Source organism: Oncorhynchus clarkii, chromosome 9, assembly GCF_045791955.1.
Source record: "Oncorhynchus clarkii lewisi isolate Uvic-CL-2024 chromosome 9, UVic_Ocla_1.0, whole genome shotgun sequence".
Classification (NCBI taxonomy): domain Eukaryota; kingdom Metazoa; phylum Chordata; class Actinopteri; order Salmoniformes; family Salmonidae; genus Oncorhynchus; species Oncorhynchus clarkii.
In genome coordinates this window covers 21,555,229-21,572,970 of record NC_092155.1, presented here as the reverse complement: position 1 = coordinate 21,572,970, position 17,742 = coordinate 21,555,229, and the positions used below count along the sequence as shown (strand labels likewise).

The 17,742-nt window shown below is 42.0% G+C and overlaps 2 protein-coding genes across 5 annotated transcripts; one reads left to right on the top strand and one right to left on the bottom strand.

Annotated features, from left to right (window-relative positions):
- Positions 1-4,931: 4,931 nt before the first annotated feature.
- Positions 4,932-6,222, top strand: LOC139417165 (somatostatin 5). The gene is made up of 2 exons (XM_071166405.1): positions 4,932-5,222; positions 6,026-6,222. The coding sequence occupies exons 1-2, from the start codon at positions 5,091-5,093 to the stop codon at positions 6,218-6,220; spliced, it is 327 nt and encodes a 108-aa protein (XP_071022506.1). The 5' UTR covers positions 4,932-5,090; the 3' UTR covers positions 6,221-6,222.
- A 562-nt stretch (positions 6,223-6,784) lies between these two features.
- LOC139416092 (thyroid hormone receptor interactor 6) lies at positions 6,785-16,397 on the bottom strand. Of its 4 annotated transcripts, none has more exons than XM_071164363.1 (11): positions 16,349-16,397; positions 15,637-15,681; positions 12,937-13,147; positions 12,495-12,625; positions 12,097-12,207; positions 11,295-11,876; positions 11,054-11,147; positions 10,735-10,904; positions 9,568-9,746; positions 9,217-9,337; positions 6,785-9,054 (listed from the first exon to the last, which is right to left on the bottom strand). In XM_071164363.1, the coding sequence occupies exons 3-11, from the start codon at positions 13,136-13,138 to the stop codon at positions 8,923-8,925; spliced, it is 1,722 nt and encodes a 573-aa protein (XP_071020464.1). In that variant the 5' UTR covers positions 13,139-13,147; positions 15,637-15,681; positions 16,349-16,397; the 3' UTR covers positions 6,785-8,922. The 4 variants fall into 4 exon arrangements, with proteins under 4 accessions (XP_071020464.1, XP_071020462.1, XP_071020463.1 ...); XM_071164361.1 differs by lacking the exon at positions 16,349-16,397 and adding an exon at positions 16,185-16,282; XM_071164362.1 differs by lacking the exon at positions 16,349-16,397 and adding an exon at positions 16,008-16,192.
- Positions 16,398-17,742: the final 1,345 nt, after the last annotated feature.

Genomic DNA, 17,742 nt, shown 5'->3' with positions numbered 1-17,742 from the left:
AGAGACGGACATATATACTGTATATACACTGAGTATACCAAACATTAGGAACACCTTACTAATATTGAGATGCATGAATGTAATGCTAAGAGTGTGCAAAGTTGTCAAGGTAAAAGGGTGGCTACTTTGAAGAATCTCAAATATAAATATATTTTGTTTTAACACTTTTGGTTACTACATGATTCCATATGTGTTATTTCATAGTCTTGATGTCTTCACTATTATTCTACAATGTAGAAAATAGTCAAAATAAAGAAAAAGCTTGTAATGAGTAGGTGTGTCCATATATATATACACACACACAACTGAACAAAAATGTAAACGCAACATGTAAGGTGTTGGTCCCATGTTTCATGAGATGAAATAAAAAAAATCACTGAAATCTGAAAAAGCTTATTTCTCTCAAATGTTGTGCACAAATTTGTTTTATCCATTTGTGAGCGTTTCTCCTTTGCCAAGATAATCCATCCACCTGACAGGTGTGGCATATCAAGAATCTGATTAAACAGCATGATCATTACACAGGTGCACCTTGTGCTGGGGACAATAAAAGGCCACTTTAAAATGTGCAGTTCTGTCACACAACACAATGCCACAGATGTCTCAAGTTTTGAGAGTGTGACTGCAGGAATGTCTACCAGAGCGGTTGCCAGATAATTGAATGTTAATTTATCTACCATAAACTGCCTCCAATGTGGTTTTACAGAATTTGGCAGTACGTCCAAACGGCCTCACAACCGCAGACCAAATGTAACCACGCCAGCCCAGGACCTCAACATCCGGCTTCTTCACCCGTGGCATCGTCTGAGATGGCAGGTGACGAGCATGGATCTTTATGTCAATGCCATGGAGATCGTCTCTCTGCGCTCCAGAGCTGAAGCCGGAGGAGAGTAGCCCAGGGGACGGAGCAGGACAACACTGATCCTACACGCTGATCTTATGTAAGTTCTGCATTTTAAAATCCATCGTCAGCCGTGCACTTGTGTATAAAATGTGGTTCAAACTTCAACAACACAAGTTCAGAATGTGTTTATATATTTATAACCTTGGAAGAAATCTTAAAGGAGTGACTGCAAAAACCCCTATTCTTTTTTGTATTATTATTGTTTTGATATGTATAACTTTTAAGAAACTAACTCATTTATACATTGCATTCCAACATGTATTGCTTTTTGCCTTTGTTTATGTTGCATATCCTATCCTGTATACTCTAAGATTCTTTATCTGGAAGTGTTACCATATATTATTATAATCATCCGCCGGCATTCAATACGATTGCACGTCGTAGCACGCTTGTCATTTAACGCTATAATCCTTAATTAGTGAAACTGCCACGGCCGTTTGGGATGTTACAATAACAAAGAAGTTACTGCAAACAACAAACCCTATTTGACATCATTACAGGCTTGATAGAACAACAGAATATGTACTGCAATTAGTTTTCACCACGCTGTCGGAGACTCCTCTCCTCCGTTTCTCTTCCCTTTCAACAACAAGACAAAAACAATAACAAAGGCCCTGAGGCGAACAATAGGCTGTTTCCCCTAACCTGGATCTGTAAAGGTCATTTCCGATTGAGCCGACACCTTTCAGTCTTTACCGTGAATGTGATCTCCACGAATGCAGAAACATTGCCTTTAAAATCAGCATGGTCGACAGCACTCTACAATCGGATTCAATCCTGGCCTTTTATATATTTTTTTACATTTTTAAAAGGGGGACATTTTTTTCACAAGTTATTTTGGTTGGTTGTTGGGGTTTGTTTTTTGTTTTTTTTTAGCTCATGTTATTCATGATAAATGTTATGATTTTAAATATGATGTATATTATTGTTATGATGCTGGTAGTACAGTGCATTCAGAAAGTATTCAGACCTAGCGTAGTCTGGGTTAGGGAGGGCTTGCCGGTAGGGATATCCTTGTCTCATCACGCACCAGCGACTCCTGTGGGACTCTCAGATTGAACTCTTTGAACTGAATGTCAAGCATCACGTCTGGAGGAAACCTGGCACCATCCCTACGATGAAGCATGCATCAGGCTGTGGGGATGTTTTTCAGCGGCAGGGACTGGGAGAAAGATGAACGAAAGAAAGATGGAGAAAGATGAACGGAGCAAAGTACAGAGACATCCTTGATGAAAACCTGCTCCAGTGCGTTCAGGACCTCAGACTGGGGCAAAGGTTCACCTTCCAACAAGACAACAATCCTAACAGAGCCAGGACAGTAGGAGTAGGAGTCTCTGAATGTCCTTGAGTAGCCCAGCCAGAGCCCGAACCTGATCGAACATCTGACAGAGCTTGAGAGGATCTGCAGAGAAGAATGGGAGAAACTCCCCAAATATAGGTGTGCCAAGCTTGTAGTGTCATGCGACTGTAATTGCTGCCAAAGGTGCTTCAACAAAGTACTGAGTAAATTTGCAACTAATTCTAAAAATCTGATTTTGGGTGTCCCTTGATGAGGGAAAAAAACGATTTAATTAATTTTAGAATAATGCTGTAACGTAACAAAATGTGTAAAAAGTCAAGGGGTCTGGATACTTTCAGAATGCACTGTATATGATGTTATTATCTTATGATCTTTGGGTTAGAAGGAAAGTATTGTTGGCCTACTTAGTATGATATACAATAGATTGATTTGCATGCAACAATCAAATTAATGAATCAATAGATAAGTCAAGTAAGTAAATATTGTGCTATATCAATGACCCCAAAGGTATTGTTGAGAAGATTATCACATCCACCGTATGTGTGATGTGAGTTCAGATCATGTTGCTGCTGTTATTTACTTTCCAGATGAAGACCTGTTGCTCTCTAAACTGCCATTTAATATACACAAAAATGATGAGAGCAGGAGAGCCATACAGTAAACAGTACACTAGATGGCAGCAAAGCGACCACTAAGACCCGACAGGAGTGATGAGAAATGAATATCTACACTGTAGGCTACTGCACTGTACTATCAGAAATAGTGGAGTCCTACAGCCCCAATATAGGCAAATACAATTGTATATCTTAATTGTTATTCCTATGTCAAAAAGTCATGGGCTATTTGTAGAGACATGATAGCCGTGGTATAATGGCCATATACCACACCCCCTTGGGCCATATTGCTTAATTATAACCTGATTATTAACACTTCAAACCAAAGCCTAGGCGACTCCAAAACAACCCTTCAGGTCTCAGCCAAGGTTACTCATCACACAAGTGTGGTCAGTCACACCAACACCTATAGAAGGCGTCTCCACGGACCTGTTCAGGTGGATGTAATAACGTAGAATGTTCAGATAGAAATGTATTGTGGGTTGTATTGTGGGTTGAAGACAGGTGGGTTGTGATGAGGACTGGAGGTGGTGGCAGTACTGTAAGGACCCCACACGGGCTGTATTAATGTGCCCAGTGGGATGCCTGTGGCCATGACATCCCCCGTCTCCTTCGGAAATGTTAATGAGGGCCGGAGGTGACATGAAGAAATGAGTAATCAGAACAAACAGTGCATCTCCCATGGTGCCAAGGGGCAACGCCGTCAGGAAAGGTTAGACTTCCTTCGTTCAGTGAGGTATCCGTCTTTGCTACCAGCTATTGCTAATAATGTTTCCTACAGTGGGGTTTTATGAAATTGAATTTCCCATTCATCCTCAAAGAAGTCAACAAAATCAATTCTGACGTAGCACTAACAGTTTGGTTATCATTTGAAATCATGAATAACATGGCCCAGTAGAGTAGAATAGTGTAAAGTCTGGGACATTTGAGTTGTCAAACCAGTAGTTCACAGCAGCTCACACTTTAACCACAAACAAAAACAAATATAGAAATAAATAATGTCCCACATTTAGGGCTCTATTCAGTCTTTAAAGCTGAAGCGTTACAGATTCCGCTGTAATTTACGATTGAGCCGACGTGCAGCATTCTCTGTGAAGCCAGTCTCTGCTTCAAGAGGGAACATTGCCTTTAAACTTGAATCACGCAGTAAGACTAAACTTCCGCGATGCGGATTGAACAGAGCCGCCAGGCTGCGTTTACACAAGCAGCCCAATTCTGATCTTTTTTCCGTTAATTGCTCTTTTGTCCAATCAGATCTGAAAAACACCTGATGTGAAAAAATGATGTGATTGGTCAAAATACCAATTAGTGGAAAAAATATCTGAATTGGTCGGTCTGTGTAAACGCAGCCTCAATACGCACTTACATCTTTGCCCTTTGGCTGATAAATTAATGCTTACTTCTTCTGGGTACATGATGGGGGTGGGGAGAAGAAGATGGAGATTAGGGGGGGGGACAGTGGGCAAACCTTCCAATTAACATTTGAGTCACTCCATATCATTAGCAGCTCTGTGTGGCGCATTAGGACCACACATAGTGCCGGAGACGCACCAGGGCTGGTGGGGCTAATCTCAACTGACGCAACACCCCTGGGCCTGGCTGAGACAGACGTCACCCTCCGCCAACACTAGACTGTGAATGAGTCCCAAATGGCACCCTATTCTACTCCCAAAAGAGTGCTATTTCAGACGGGTCCTGGTCAAAAGTAGTGCACTATACAGGGAATAGGATGCCATTTCAGGAGCACACTATCATCATCACTGGGCTCGGGGTTTGTTTAGATCTGAAATGCCGCTTGTAATGTTGTGTTGTTTGCCATGCCCACTTCACACTTGTCAATTCCATGTCACAACTTTGCAGATATTGGATGTTGGACAGATGTATAATATTGTTTTGTTCTTGTGACTGTGTCAAACCTCTGTGACCTTCTTTACTTCTTCCCTACAGCTAGTGACCCCCATGACACGCGCACACACACACGCACACGTCCTCATCAACCAATCACATCCCTGTATTGGTACGAGGAAGAGCCAAGGATGAAGAAACCTATATATTGGTGGCGCCACTATTACGTGGCACTTCGACAGGGCTGTGTTTTGTGTGTGGACCAACGTCCATCTTCCTTCTTTGACATCCAGCCGTTGTTTTGTTTTCCAATAGGATAGTTATTGTTGAACATCCAGTCAACATCCAGATTATCGCTGCTGAATGCAGCATTGAAGGATACATTCGGTATACAGTTTAACCAATAGGAAAGGTACAGACAGGGGAGATGCTGTGTTCCCAGCTGCAGGTGTTACTAGTGGCTCTATCTGCCTCAGTGTTCCTGGCGAGGGTCAGCGCCGCTCCACACAAAGACATGCTAGCTGAACTACTGAGAGCAGATACAACCAAGGGCAACGAGGTGAGTGGTTGACTCACTGTTGTGTGTCAATTGCCTCATTTATAACCTTTGTCTTCCACTTATCCACATTCTGATTGTGCCCACGTTGCATCTATATGGTAAAACGTTGCTTATCTGTCCACATTGTGATCAGATATCCTGGTCCCTCTCTGTATGCAAATTATTTAACATATTCTGTCAATGATTTTACAGGGTGCGGTGGTGATTTTAAATGCTGTCAATGTCCAGATCACAGGTGGTTAGTGGCATCTTAATTGGGCAGGACAGGCTTGTGGTAATGGCTGGAGCGGAATCAACATTAAACACATGGTTTCTATGCGTTTGATGCCGTTCCAGCCATTATTATGAGCAGTCCTCCCCTCAGCAGACTCCATTGGATCCTTTCTACACTTGTAAGATATTCAGACACACCTCAGGAGGTAGTCAGGAAGATCGGATCACAATGCGTCTTTTAGACGTCTACACCCGTCTAAAAATGTGGACACAATCAGAATGTGGACAAGATCAAGACAAAGGATGCACGCTGGAGCTAATGTTTTTATTCTTTCTTGAATTATATTCTGTAATATTCAACTCAATGGTCATACAATTTCAAGAGGACTAGTCATATTAAATGACCATAACTTCTACTGGCTTTATATGTTAAATTATTTGATTAGGCTTCTGATGATGTTTTGGTCCTAGAATAACTGACAGAAGTGTTCCATGACAACCGTAGTGTTAATGTCCCTGGTGTCAGTTATTCCCTTTCTTGGATGGACAATGAAGTTGTATTTTATGCTATTATATTATTTTCCTAATAGGATCTCTCCCGCACCCTCCTGCTGAAGATGATGTCGGACCTGATGAGCACAGCCGTGGGGGAGAACGAGGTCCTACCGGACCTGGAGGAGGCACTCGGGGTGAGGGAGGAGGTGGTGCGCCAGCTACCCCTCTCCCATCGGGAACGCAAGGCTGGATGCCGGAACTTCTTTTGGAAGACATTCACATCGTGTTAAACTTGCCAAGCAGCCTCTTCTTTGTGCGGAATCATTTGAAGACATATTTCTTGCAATGTCACCAATGTAAAATGACAGCTACTTTTCCTTTTGCACTGTTCGTGATCAATTAAAAGGTCTAGAATGATGTTGGCAAGTACCGCATGTCTTTTTCAAGGGTTGGTTGTCTAGCAACAAAAGCAACCCGTGCACAACTATGGGGCAAGCTTAGAATGTTGACATGTAAGCTATATTTCGCCTTTACTGAAAACAAATACATTTGTATAATGAGTACTTGACTCTTAAATACAATCATTACAGTTGATGATTGGCTAGCTAGCACATTTTAGCAATATTGGCATGAAATCAGTCAAGACATGGTATCAAACACAAGCCACTTCCCACATGGCAGGTTCTTTACATTCTTGCTAGCAGCCATCCATATTCACAACAACGCGCTGGCTTCTGCTGCACGGAAGCGTGCACATCGTTTTTGTAACGTTGTCAGCTAACCCATCTATAACACCGAATAGGTTTTAGGTTAGGGTCTAGTACAGGGGTATATGAAAAGATGACAAGGTGTAGTTTGCTGAAAAATAGGGATGGTTTATTGTATTGATTATGTACTACAATCAGCATTAGGGGGGGGGGGGGGGGAGCAAATGCACACACACCCACTCACACTTCAAACTTGAGCCAAATTGTACAAACCACCTGCTCAGTACAAAAGCATTCTCCGCTTGTATTCCTCACATGGACAGATCGATTATTCTGCAATACAACAATGGCTTTAAACCACCGATTACACTTGTCAACAAAACATGTTGGCCATCAAGGCCACACATTTGAACGATTGTACCACGAGACTGAAGGGAAAGAGTGAGATGGTAAAACAGAAAGAACACGTCATCATAGTTAATATTTCTATAGCCTTTCATTGCCGTTCTCTTGTACTAATCACTATGGCACTGGAACATAAAACATTTACACGTAGTGACGACCATAAACACAGACTTAGAAACAATGAGTGTATAACAGGAGTTGAAATAAATACGCAAAAGTGGAAAATGCAACTCACAGGGCTCACACAGAGATCTTCATATCTTTGTGCGCAGAGACAAATACTGAGGGAAAAGGATCAAGTACTGTGATTCCAGACACAAACACAGATTTGGGTATTGAAGGCGTGTGAAATGAAAAAGGTGTTCAAGCCTTCAAAATCATACGAGCCGCTTTTACGTTGCAAAACAAATTAAGACCGCGGGACGGGCGAAACACAAGGACAAATGACATCAAAACAATGTGAGAAGGACTCCAATTTCTCAGAGATGCTTCAACATGGCCGATAGTGCCATGAGGATATGGATTAGCGACGCAAATCTAACGCTTAAGCTAAAACAAAAACCCATAAAGAACACAAGAGGATGAGATCCCTGTTTCTCAGTAAGACAATTGCATTAGACTTCATTGCACCTTCTTCACCATTGTAACAGTCAAGTATAAATCAACACAAATGTTAAGAGAAATGATATTATAGTAATAAAAAGCGCATTCAAATTTTGAAGATGGGGTTTGGAGTTTTGGCTGGCTTACAAGTAACATTCTCGGAAATGCAGTACCAATTATCAGGATGCAAATCGCTGTTCTGTTTTGACAAGGCAAACATGACAGCTGCCAAGTTATCATCTTGACACAAACGGACTGTTTCAACATTAAATAGGGTCACAGCATTGACTTTAGCGATCTGCTTTTTATGACTACCTAATCTTTCTTTGTCCTCTATTCTATTCACAAATCAATCCAACTACAGCTACTTCTTCTCCTATGAAACGTATGCAAACCCATTCACTCCATAACCAAATCAACCGCCCCAAATATGCTCCGTCACAGATATCATTTGCATATGTGCGTTTTTTCATGCGAGGCAGTTCAGCGTTTTTTATTGACTTTAGTGGCATACAAAAAAATATATATGTTCCATTATCTGGACTGGTCAGATGGCAGGAAGATATAGTCTTCCTCAATCCTCATCATCACCACCTAATTTTCCTACTTATCCATCAATCATTATTTGCCATTATAGAGCTCCTTCCATGTCCCCTCTATGTCTGGCAGGATAGAGCGTAAGACATAGTGTAGGACATGCAGGATTAGTGTGACATAAGCAGTGGGTGGGGAAGGGGGAGGGGGGTTAGTGCAGCCCCTGCTGCCTGCAGGTCAGAGGCTCTATACAATACTGGTATGCGCTGAAGGGTAGGGGATAGGGTGTAGTAGATAGGGAGTAGGGGTACAGGATACAATATAGAGGATAGGTGATAGCTAGTATAAACCAGAGGACAAGGATTAGGGAATAGTGGTGGAACTTGTTGTCAATCCATGTTACAATACCCTGTCTTTAACCTGTAATTATGTATCAATAAACCTAGTCAAGTTAAATTAAATAATGGCATCATATTGAAGACTGTCATAGGCAGTTTGAGGTGACGTGGTACTACTGATTCCACAGCTTTGGGCATCTGAAGAACGAAGATTGACTAGAAGAGTATGAAAAAGTAGAGAAGGACAAAGTTGCCCTTAGTTTAACATTTCCCCCTTGTGGTTAAGGTTATGATTTGGAGAGGGGTGAAACTGGTCTTAGATATATTCGTTAGGGCAACTTCTACCTCAGAGCAGGTGAAAGTAATGGAAGGATTGCGGGGTCAGAGGTGACGTCCCCTAGTTGGTTAGCAGTCAGTGGAGATTTTGGCGGAAAGGTCCTGGATGCGGCGGGCGCTGCAGCCCTTACACAGGATGTGACCATCCAGAGGGTAACAGCCTCGCCCCTCACCCTCGGAGGACAGGAGCAGACCACACTCCTGGACAGAGAAAACACAGGGTAAATCCAGGAACACTGATTGGGTTCAACTGAATGGCCTTTGTACATCTGATGTGACATCCTGCCAAACTGTAAACGTCATTCAACTTGAGCGAGATATTTTACTAACAAGGACACACACACACTCACTACTACTACTCACCTCACACACGTAGCAGTTGACGTGGAAGCTGCGGTCCAGCGCCACTATCCTGACGGTCTCCTCCTGTCCCGGTTCGGGCATGATGGCCTGGCCACACACTGAGCAGCGGGGGGCAAACTTCCTGTTTAGGACAGAAAGCGTCAACACTAACATTAAAACTCAGAGGGTGGAACACTAGAATCACGTTTTAAAAAAGGACCAATGGCTGAACGTTATCTCAAGAAATGAAAGTGTAAATCTAAGTTTCATTGTTCAATGGAAGACTTGTGCTAGTGTCCCAGTTCATTGTTCGTCTAAAAAAAGTACAGGTAATATCTGGGCCGGAGATATTCCGTTTGTTGAGCTGCTGACCTGTGGAAGTCATCTATGCAGTGAATCTGGGAGGTGGCGTCCACAGTGAAGGGAACCCCGTCCAGGCAGCAGCCACACACCACACAGTTGAAGCAGCGCGGGTGGTAGGCCTTTCCCATGGCCCGCAGGATACGGTCCAAGATGGGTTTGGAGCACTTAGAGCAGCGCTCTAGGGTACTCTGAGAGAGGCAGCACAGGTTCAGACAAAATAGTTTGTGTGTGCATGTGTGAGATATTGGTGCCGAGCAATTAACCAAAATGTTGGTTCTTTTGTTTTTCAAACAACTAACTGAGCGACGTCGGTTCAATTATTGGAAATGTTTTTTGTTCTGTGAGCTCAATGCGTATATTGAGCAGTTTCTCTAGAGATAAATAGGTCTTAATTGAAAGGAAAAAATGTAAACCTGCAAACACTTGGCCCTCCGTGGAATGAGTTTGACACCCCTGTTTTACATAGTTTAGCGCAGAAAACATGGTAGAGAGCAGTTGTTTCGAGAGGTATCTCTACCTGAAAATACATGATATAAAAGCGATTGATAGTTGGTATTCAGCAGGCAATGAAAGTATGCCTTATTTACTTTGAATAACTTCTAAAATAGTGATTTTGTCAGGCAGCAGCTCTACAGAGCTGAACTGCTCATTTCAAATCCAGCCACATCTCAATTGGGATTAGGTCTGGACTTTGACTAGGCCATTCCAAAACTTCAAATTTGTCACTATTTAGCCATTTTCATGTAGACTTGATTGTGTGTTTTGGATCATTATCTTGCTGCATGACCCATCTGCGCTTCAGCTCACAACAACTGAAATATTTAATTCAAGTAAAGTAATGTGAATACATTATGCTTAATAGGTGATGGGGAGTCACTACCATCATGGAACTTTTAAAAATTGTTTTATTCTGTTTTGCAGCATTCAACCCCTAGTACATTATTTTATTTTTAAATTATAATCAAAATCCGCAATTTTATTCTAAATAATCTAACCGAAAAGACCTCAAAAAGCACTAATGGCTCAGCACTAGTGAGAGAATCCAATATATATGGAGAAAGACAGCAAGAAAGAGAAAGATGGATAGAGAGATCAACTGATGAATTCAGGGAATACTGCTAAAGAATTTAGAACAAAGAGAAGCGATTCTCAATACAAAAAGTGATAGCAACTCACAATGTAACAGCTTTCGCAGTAGCTCTTCTTGTCCAGGGCGTAGAAGGGTTGCCCCCGGAGACGGGCGTGGCAGGTGATGCAGGTGAAACACTCCACGTGGAACACCTGCTCCATTGCGATACAGCCACTGCCGTCACCAAGCACATTGTCACCGCAACGCGCACAGCGACCTGATAGTATGGAGGGAAAGGAGAAAAGATGAGACTAGGAGGATAAGAGATTTTTACTCAGAAGGAACATCTTGTGTTCAATTTAAATGAACTTTGTAGCCCAAGGTGAAATTAAGAGTCCAGTCAACACAAAGGACATAGGGAAGTACCAAAGTATTCCTCTGTAGGTGGGTGATTCATGTCATACACCAACTTCTTAGTGAGCCGGTCCAATTCCTCCTCTTGCCTCGGAGCTGCTGACCCCTAATGGACAAATATGATTCATTATTTCCCATTCAGATTAGGGAATCCAAGAGACTGAGGATACAAGTACTCAAAAAGGACCATACTTTAGAAGCAGCAGAGAATGCTGTAGAGTAGATGACCTCTGAACTCTAGACAGACACTCACCTTGCTGGGCTGATAGGCAGGACTTGGGGCCTCTCTTGACCCTGGTTGGTGATTCTCCAGGCCTCTCTTGGGCGTGGGGCCCTGGTTCCCTCGCCCTCTAGACCCCCCGGGGATCTCCTTGTAACCCCCATCAGAGTGCAGCTCCTGGGCTTGGGATGCGGGATGGGGAGGGTACCAGCCCTGGGGGCCCGTCTGGTTTTGGGGTGGGGGACGCGAGGAGTGCTGGTGGGGCGGAGGAGGGGTGTAAGCCTGTTCGGCTTGTCTACCAGTTTGGGAGTAGGTGACAGGCTGGGCTGTTTTGACCTGGACGCTGAACCTCGGGCCAGTAGGGGTGGAAGAGGTGGTATAGGAGGCAGGGACGGGCTGAGGGTAGGGTTTGGACACCTGGGCGTAGGTGTAGTCTGGCTGGGGGGAGTACTGGGGAACCTGGTGGGGATCACTGGGGTAAGGGGGTGCTGGATGGTACTGGGACTGGGGGGGGTAACCCATGGACGGCCTGCCCTGAGAGAGTGCTCCTGGCTGGGTTGAGGGTTTGTAGCGGTCCCCTGAGATGTGTTTGTTGTAAGGCACGTTATCGTACAGCTGCAAAGGAATGGAAAGGAAACATAAATCATTTTTTTGCCTTTTTTATTTCAAATGAATTACTAACAAAAACTCAGGCGTAAACATCCAGAAGAACCAGTGATACACTTTCAGCCAGATGTTTTTTTAATTTTATTTTTTAATCGGTAAGGTATACGTTTGTGTATTACGTTTCTGGGGAATAATTTATTCCTCATATGTAGTCAGTCAGGTCACCTACCTGTGTGCTGTTCTGTGGATGGCTGTCCAGATCGGCCAGCATGCAGGTGAGAGAGTCAATCTCTGCATCGAGGTTGGAGTGGTGTCCACTTGGCTTCTCAGGTCCACGATGCTGAAATCATAGAGCAGGATCACACACACGAAGTCGCATGCCTTTATAACATTTCACAACAGGAGAAAGATAGAGCAAATGTAGTCTCATTACTTGTTTATTTGAATATTGGATTTGAGCAAATGTCATGCTCCATGACATTACAACAATCGTAACTAGCCTATCTACATGCAATCAGGTTGAAAACCTCACTAATCTTAGTCTGGAAACCACACTGAACATCGTGGCGAAATGGAGCAATAATCAGTGTGGATTCCAGGCTACAAAAACAATTATGTCCCACCTACCATTAGCTCATAGCTGTCCATGTGAGGGTTCCAGGACCGGTCTTCTTTGAGCCCGTGGGGAGGTGGTTGGTAGTAGTGGTCGTTAGATTTAGGGTGAAACCCTGTGTCCTCTTGGTGCTGCATGGGTCCACCTTTACAACAAATATGACACGGTACACTTTACATTTACAAACAAGACCATAATAACCATAATGTACACACTTTACATCGACACATAATCAAATAGTTTTCATCAATATTGTGCCAGTTCTAATCACCAAAGCATTGGTGTACTCAATATTTTATCAGTTATAACTCTTCTACGTCAAGGCTTGAGCTAAGTTTTCACTGACATTTAAACTGTTGTCAATCACGAAAGTTATCACAGGATTTCATTTTACCAAGGTTTAGCACAAAACTCAAGCCCAGTGTAACGTAAGGCCCACCACCACCATGTTCCTACCTGTGGGTCCAGTAGCCATGTACCTAGTGGCCAGTCCTCCTCCACCTCCTTTCTGGTCATAGACCCCATACTTGGGCCGGGGGTCCGAGGAGACCTTCATGGGCGGCTGTCTGTACATGGCTGGCCCGGAGTGGGACATCTGAGGAACAGTTCTCTCTGGGCTACTCAGAGTCCTTGGCGGCAGCCAGGTGGGACCAGACATGTCAGGGTTCTGAAAAGAAGGTTGTTGTGATTAAACTGCTATATTGTAAAACTACAGCAGAACAATTATATTCCTGTATTTAGGACAACAGCAGAACAATGATATTCTTATTTCTATTACACCATATTGGATGACTGTCTTTCATATAACAGCGATAGGTTTAGGCTACAACATGATACTCAAATGTTCCCTATACCCATCATGAGGTTGCTACAACCTAGCCTATCAATTCAAGATTACAAGGTATGTGCACACAGGTCGAGAGAAAAATTTGCTGACATAGGGTGTGATCATTAGTTCAATAGTTGCAAACGAGAGTCTCCATTGGACAAATTCAGGTATGTTTATCCTCATTTTGTTCCATTTAAGAAATGTTTTTCCACAGCGTCGGCGGAATGAATACACCCCTGATCACGCGTAAACACTTGTGGACGTCAATGCACAACACATCAGCTATGTGACCAGGCAACAAAAAAAACTTTCCAAGCCAAACGATATCATAACTGCTACACACAGCCTACATCTCTGGCACAATATTAGTTAAAGTCACATCATAGTCAACATAGCTAATAGAACTAAAGTGTTAGTAAACCTGCTACAGTGTGCAGTCAATAAGTAGTTTAGCACTTACACCAGCAGACCCCGGGGACAATAAATTAGTCAAACCAAAAGCTTACCTTGACTTGGAAGAGTTCCAGTGTTGTGTTGGATAGTCATAGCCAGCTAGCTAACATAGCATCCCTCTGTTTGAGCAGAGTGTTTGACTAGGCTAAACTAGCTAGCTGCATTTGCTAGCTAAGTGAAACTGAAAAAAAATTGAAATCTCTATCTGGCTCCTCCTTCATTTTTGGAAGAAATGAATTTGTTCAAAACTGTTCAACCATTGTCTTTCTCTTCGAGTCAACTACTCACCACATTGTATGCACTGCAGTGCTAGCTAGCTGTGTCTTATGCCTTCAGTACTAGATTAATTCTCTGATTGGGTGGACAACATGTCACTTCATGCTGCAAGAGATCAGTTGGAAGACATCCTCCGGGAGTTGTCAGTTACTGTGTAAGTATATAGAAGGGTCTGAGAACCATGAGCCTCCTAGGTTTTGTATTGAAGTCAATGTACCCTGAGGAAGACGGAAACCATCTGTCCTCTGGATACACCATGGTGCTACCCTACAGTGTGCGGTTGAGGCTACTGAAGACCTCATTTGAAGTATAGTATGTTTTAATCAATTATTTGGTGTCTTGATTATATTTAGTATAGTTTTATCTTTAAAAGGATAACTTTTTTTCTGTTTTACAGATTTGTTTTTCCTCCTGAAAATCACTGAGGAGGATGGTCCTCCCCTTCCTCCTCTGAGAAGCCTACACTGGTGTGTATATTTACGTCAAAGGCAACCACTGGTCTGTATATTTGTGTCACAGGTAACCACTGGAGTGGAAACCAAGAGATGCTTCAATCTGGGTTTCCTATGGCAACTGACACACAGCAGTTTAATAATAGGCTCATAGTTGAGAAGCAGGAAGATAGCGCCATTAAACAACCATAAGGGGAATTCCAGCGGACAGACACACCAGTTCCACAGTGTGAGCCAACACACACACACGGGCACATAAAAAATAAAAAAAACACACAGAAATCTCACAGGTGCAAGACCCTTGGCTTGTTCCACCATTACCCCTGGGTCTTTATCCACTACAATAGTTATTGTCTCTGATGTTTACACTCAACTCTAAATTATCCCAAATGAAGTTGCAGTGACAAAAACAAGAGAGGAAACGTCTGTAATGATATGTGTCTCTGCTTGGGCACCTGGACCTGGTTTACAACAACACATTACACAAGGCAGTGAAAAAAATGTTTTAAAAAAAACGGAAAGGCAACAGCTGTAAAGATGGGACTGTGATTAGGCCTAGTCTGATTATTAGGCAACAACATTCTCCACAAAACTTTGACCATGACAGCCTTTTATGATGATCATCATTAGCATCTATACCTTTTATCTTCCTAAACACATGTATTTAAAGTGCATTGCATTATTATGTTCACTATAAGTGAATGACCAGTCAGAGCCGACTCTACTGCAATTGAGCTGCTGTCCCTCCTTCCACCGGCCTGATTTAAACCTAAATCCGGCTGAGCGGACACTCAAATCCGAGGATTGGTGGGCCGGAAAATTAAATCACAGCGGCTTTATAATTCTGTGATTAAAAACATTATTTTTTTAAAGTCTTACGGTGGATTGTAAGACCACTACTCACATAAACTATAACAGCTAGCCAACTTGATATCAGTTGCCTAATCATGATAGCACACTTATATGAGCGAACTGTCAAACGGGAATTGAGAGCTGGAGCGCGATAGAGATACATTGTTGTAGCAATGGCAATGCTACATTGTTGCAATTCTAGCCTACTAAACTTCCGCAATCAAAACAATAACAATTCTGCGATTGGGAAGTGTTGTATGCTATGAAGAATAGGCTAGAATGGGGATATCCTACCTCTTAAAATCCAGAATCCTTATGTCTTCTCGTCTTCATACTCATCTACAAACGAAAAACATGTCACAGTGTAGCGACAATTAGGCTATTTGGGTCAATAGCCAGATCACATGCAATGCTAAATCGCATAGGCCTATGGCATTGCACCTTTCTAAACGATAAAAACATTGCTTTGTCAAGTTTTGGAGCGGCAAAGAAAATGTGTAGGGTAGTTAGTAGTAGACAAAAGTATTTATGTTCAGAAAATTACAATATTTTTCGGAATTAAACAACAAAAATCATGCAGCGTCAGTCTAGGAATATCAAACGGGCAGTTACACTGAAGTTAACATGCGAGATTAATACAAAGAAAATTACAACATTAGCCTAACTTGATATGTTTGTTTGAAGAGATAGCTGATCTACAGCGTCTAGGCTACACGATTAGCCTACTACAAAGAGAACGCTACACTTGTTGCACACAAACACGCGCAATTAAACAATTGAACTTATTTCATGTGTTTTTCAGATAGGGTAGAATAAAACTCGCTCATAAAAATTAGGCCTACTTTCTTTTGGGGTGTATTCATTACGCCAATTCTTTTGCAAAACGTTTTGAAGGAAAAACCGTTGTCGGCCCCTCCCCGTTTCGTTCCTTTTGTTTCTTAAACGGAAAACGGTTTCCGTTGCAAGACGTACTGAACACACCCTTGGTCTAGATTCGGTAACTTACTTTCTCATGGATCCCGTGTTTGTCACAGGCCTAGCCTAGTGATCTGCGTGGAGGATCATTATCTCCAGACTTACTTATGCAGCCCAGTCCCTACATCTTGACAACAAAATAGGTAAAGCGGTTGATCTGATGCTTTTCAACTTAATCTGGAAAAATTTTACACATTATATTAGGAAATCTGTCATTATGAACACATAAGAATATGGTGGTCTCAAATTTGTAGATTGTCCTACTTCGAATAATACTTTTAAGATAAATTGGGCTAAACATGTATTAAAGAATCCAGCTTCAATTTAATTTTCCTTTGTTTTTTTGTTTTTTTGTTTTTTTCCAACCAGGTAGGCCAGTTGAGAACAAGTTCTGATTTACAACTGCGACCTGGTCAAGATAAAGCAAAGCAGTGCGACACAAACAACAACACAGAGTTACACATGGAATAAACAAATATACAGTCAATAACACGATATAAAAAAAATATATATACAGTATGTGCAAATTAGGTAAAATAAGGCAGGTAGGCAGATGTGTAACCAGACCTCACCTTCTTCTCATCTACCCTCGCTTCCAGTTGACTCATCAATAGGAAAAATGTGTTTCTCCTTGCTCCCTCCGAACAACAGATCTATACATGCTTTTTTCAAAGGGATATTGTATCCATTCCTTATGTCACAAGTTGCTGGACTACATTTGTCAATAATATCTGTTGGAAAAAAGTCTGGTTATTACCACACAAATATCTGCTTGTTAACAAGGTCAAAGAGGTCTCTTTCAGAATGATCCATAAGTATTACCCTGTGAATCATTACCTGAAGAAACTAAAAAAAAGACATTAACATTAACTGTACTTTTTGTGTTGAGCATCCAGAAACAGTTTGGCATTTATTTTGATATTGTCTACATGTAAAAACATGTAGCCTAACATTTATTTTTGGTCAAAATGTATCTCTCTATTCAGTGACGTCACCAACTCTGTAATCTCACAAACACAGTCTGTGATCACCTGTGGCCCAATTTGTCAAAACAGATTTGGGAATGCTCCTTTAGAACATCCACAATGGAACGTCCATCTCTTGGAACGTCAGACTCAGAAAATATGTCTCGCTTCAGATTCTTAGAATCGGAATTAAAATCAAATAAAAATGTATTGATCGGGTACACATACTGTATTCTGCAGATGCTATCGTAGGTGCAGCAAAATGCTTATGTTTCTAGCTCCAACACTGCAGTCAGTGTACTTAATAATACACACAAATCCCCTAAATAAAAATTAAGAAATTAAGAAATATCAGAAAGACCAATGTCAGAGTCCAGAATATAAATATATATGCACTGTACAGTATGTACAGTTGAAGTCGGAAGTTCACATACACTTAGGTTGGAGTCATTAAAACTTG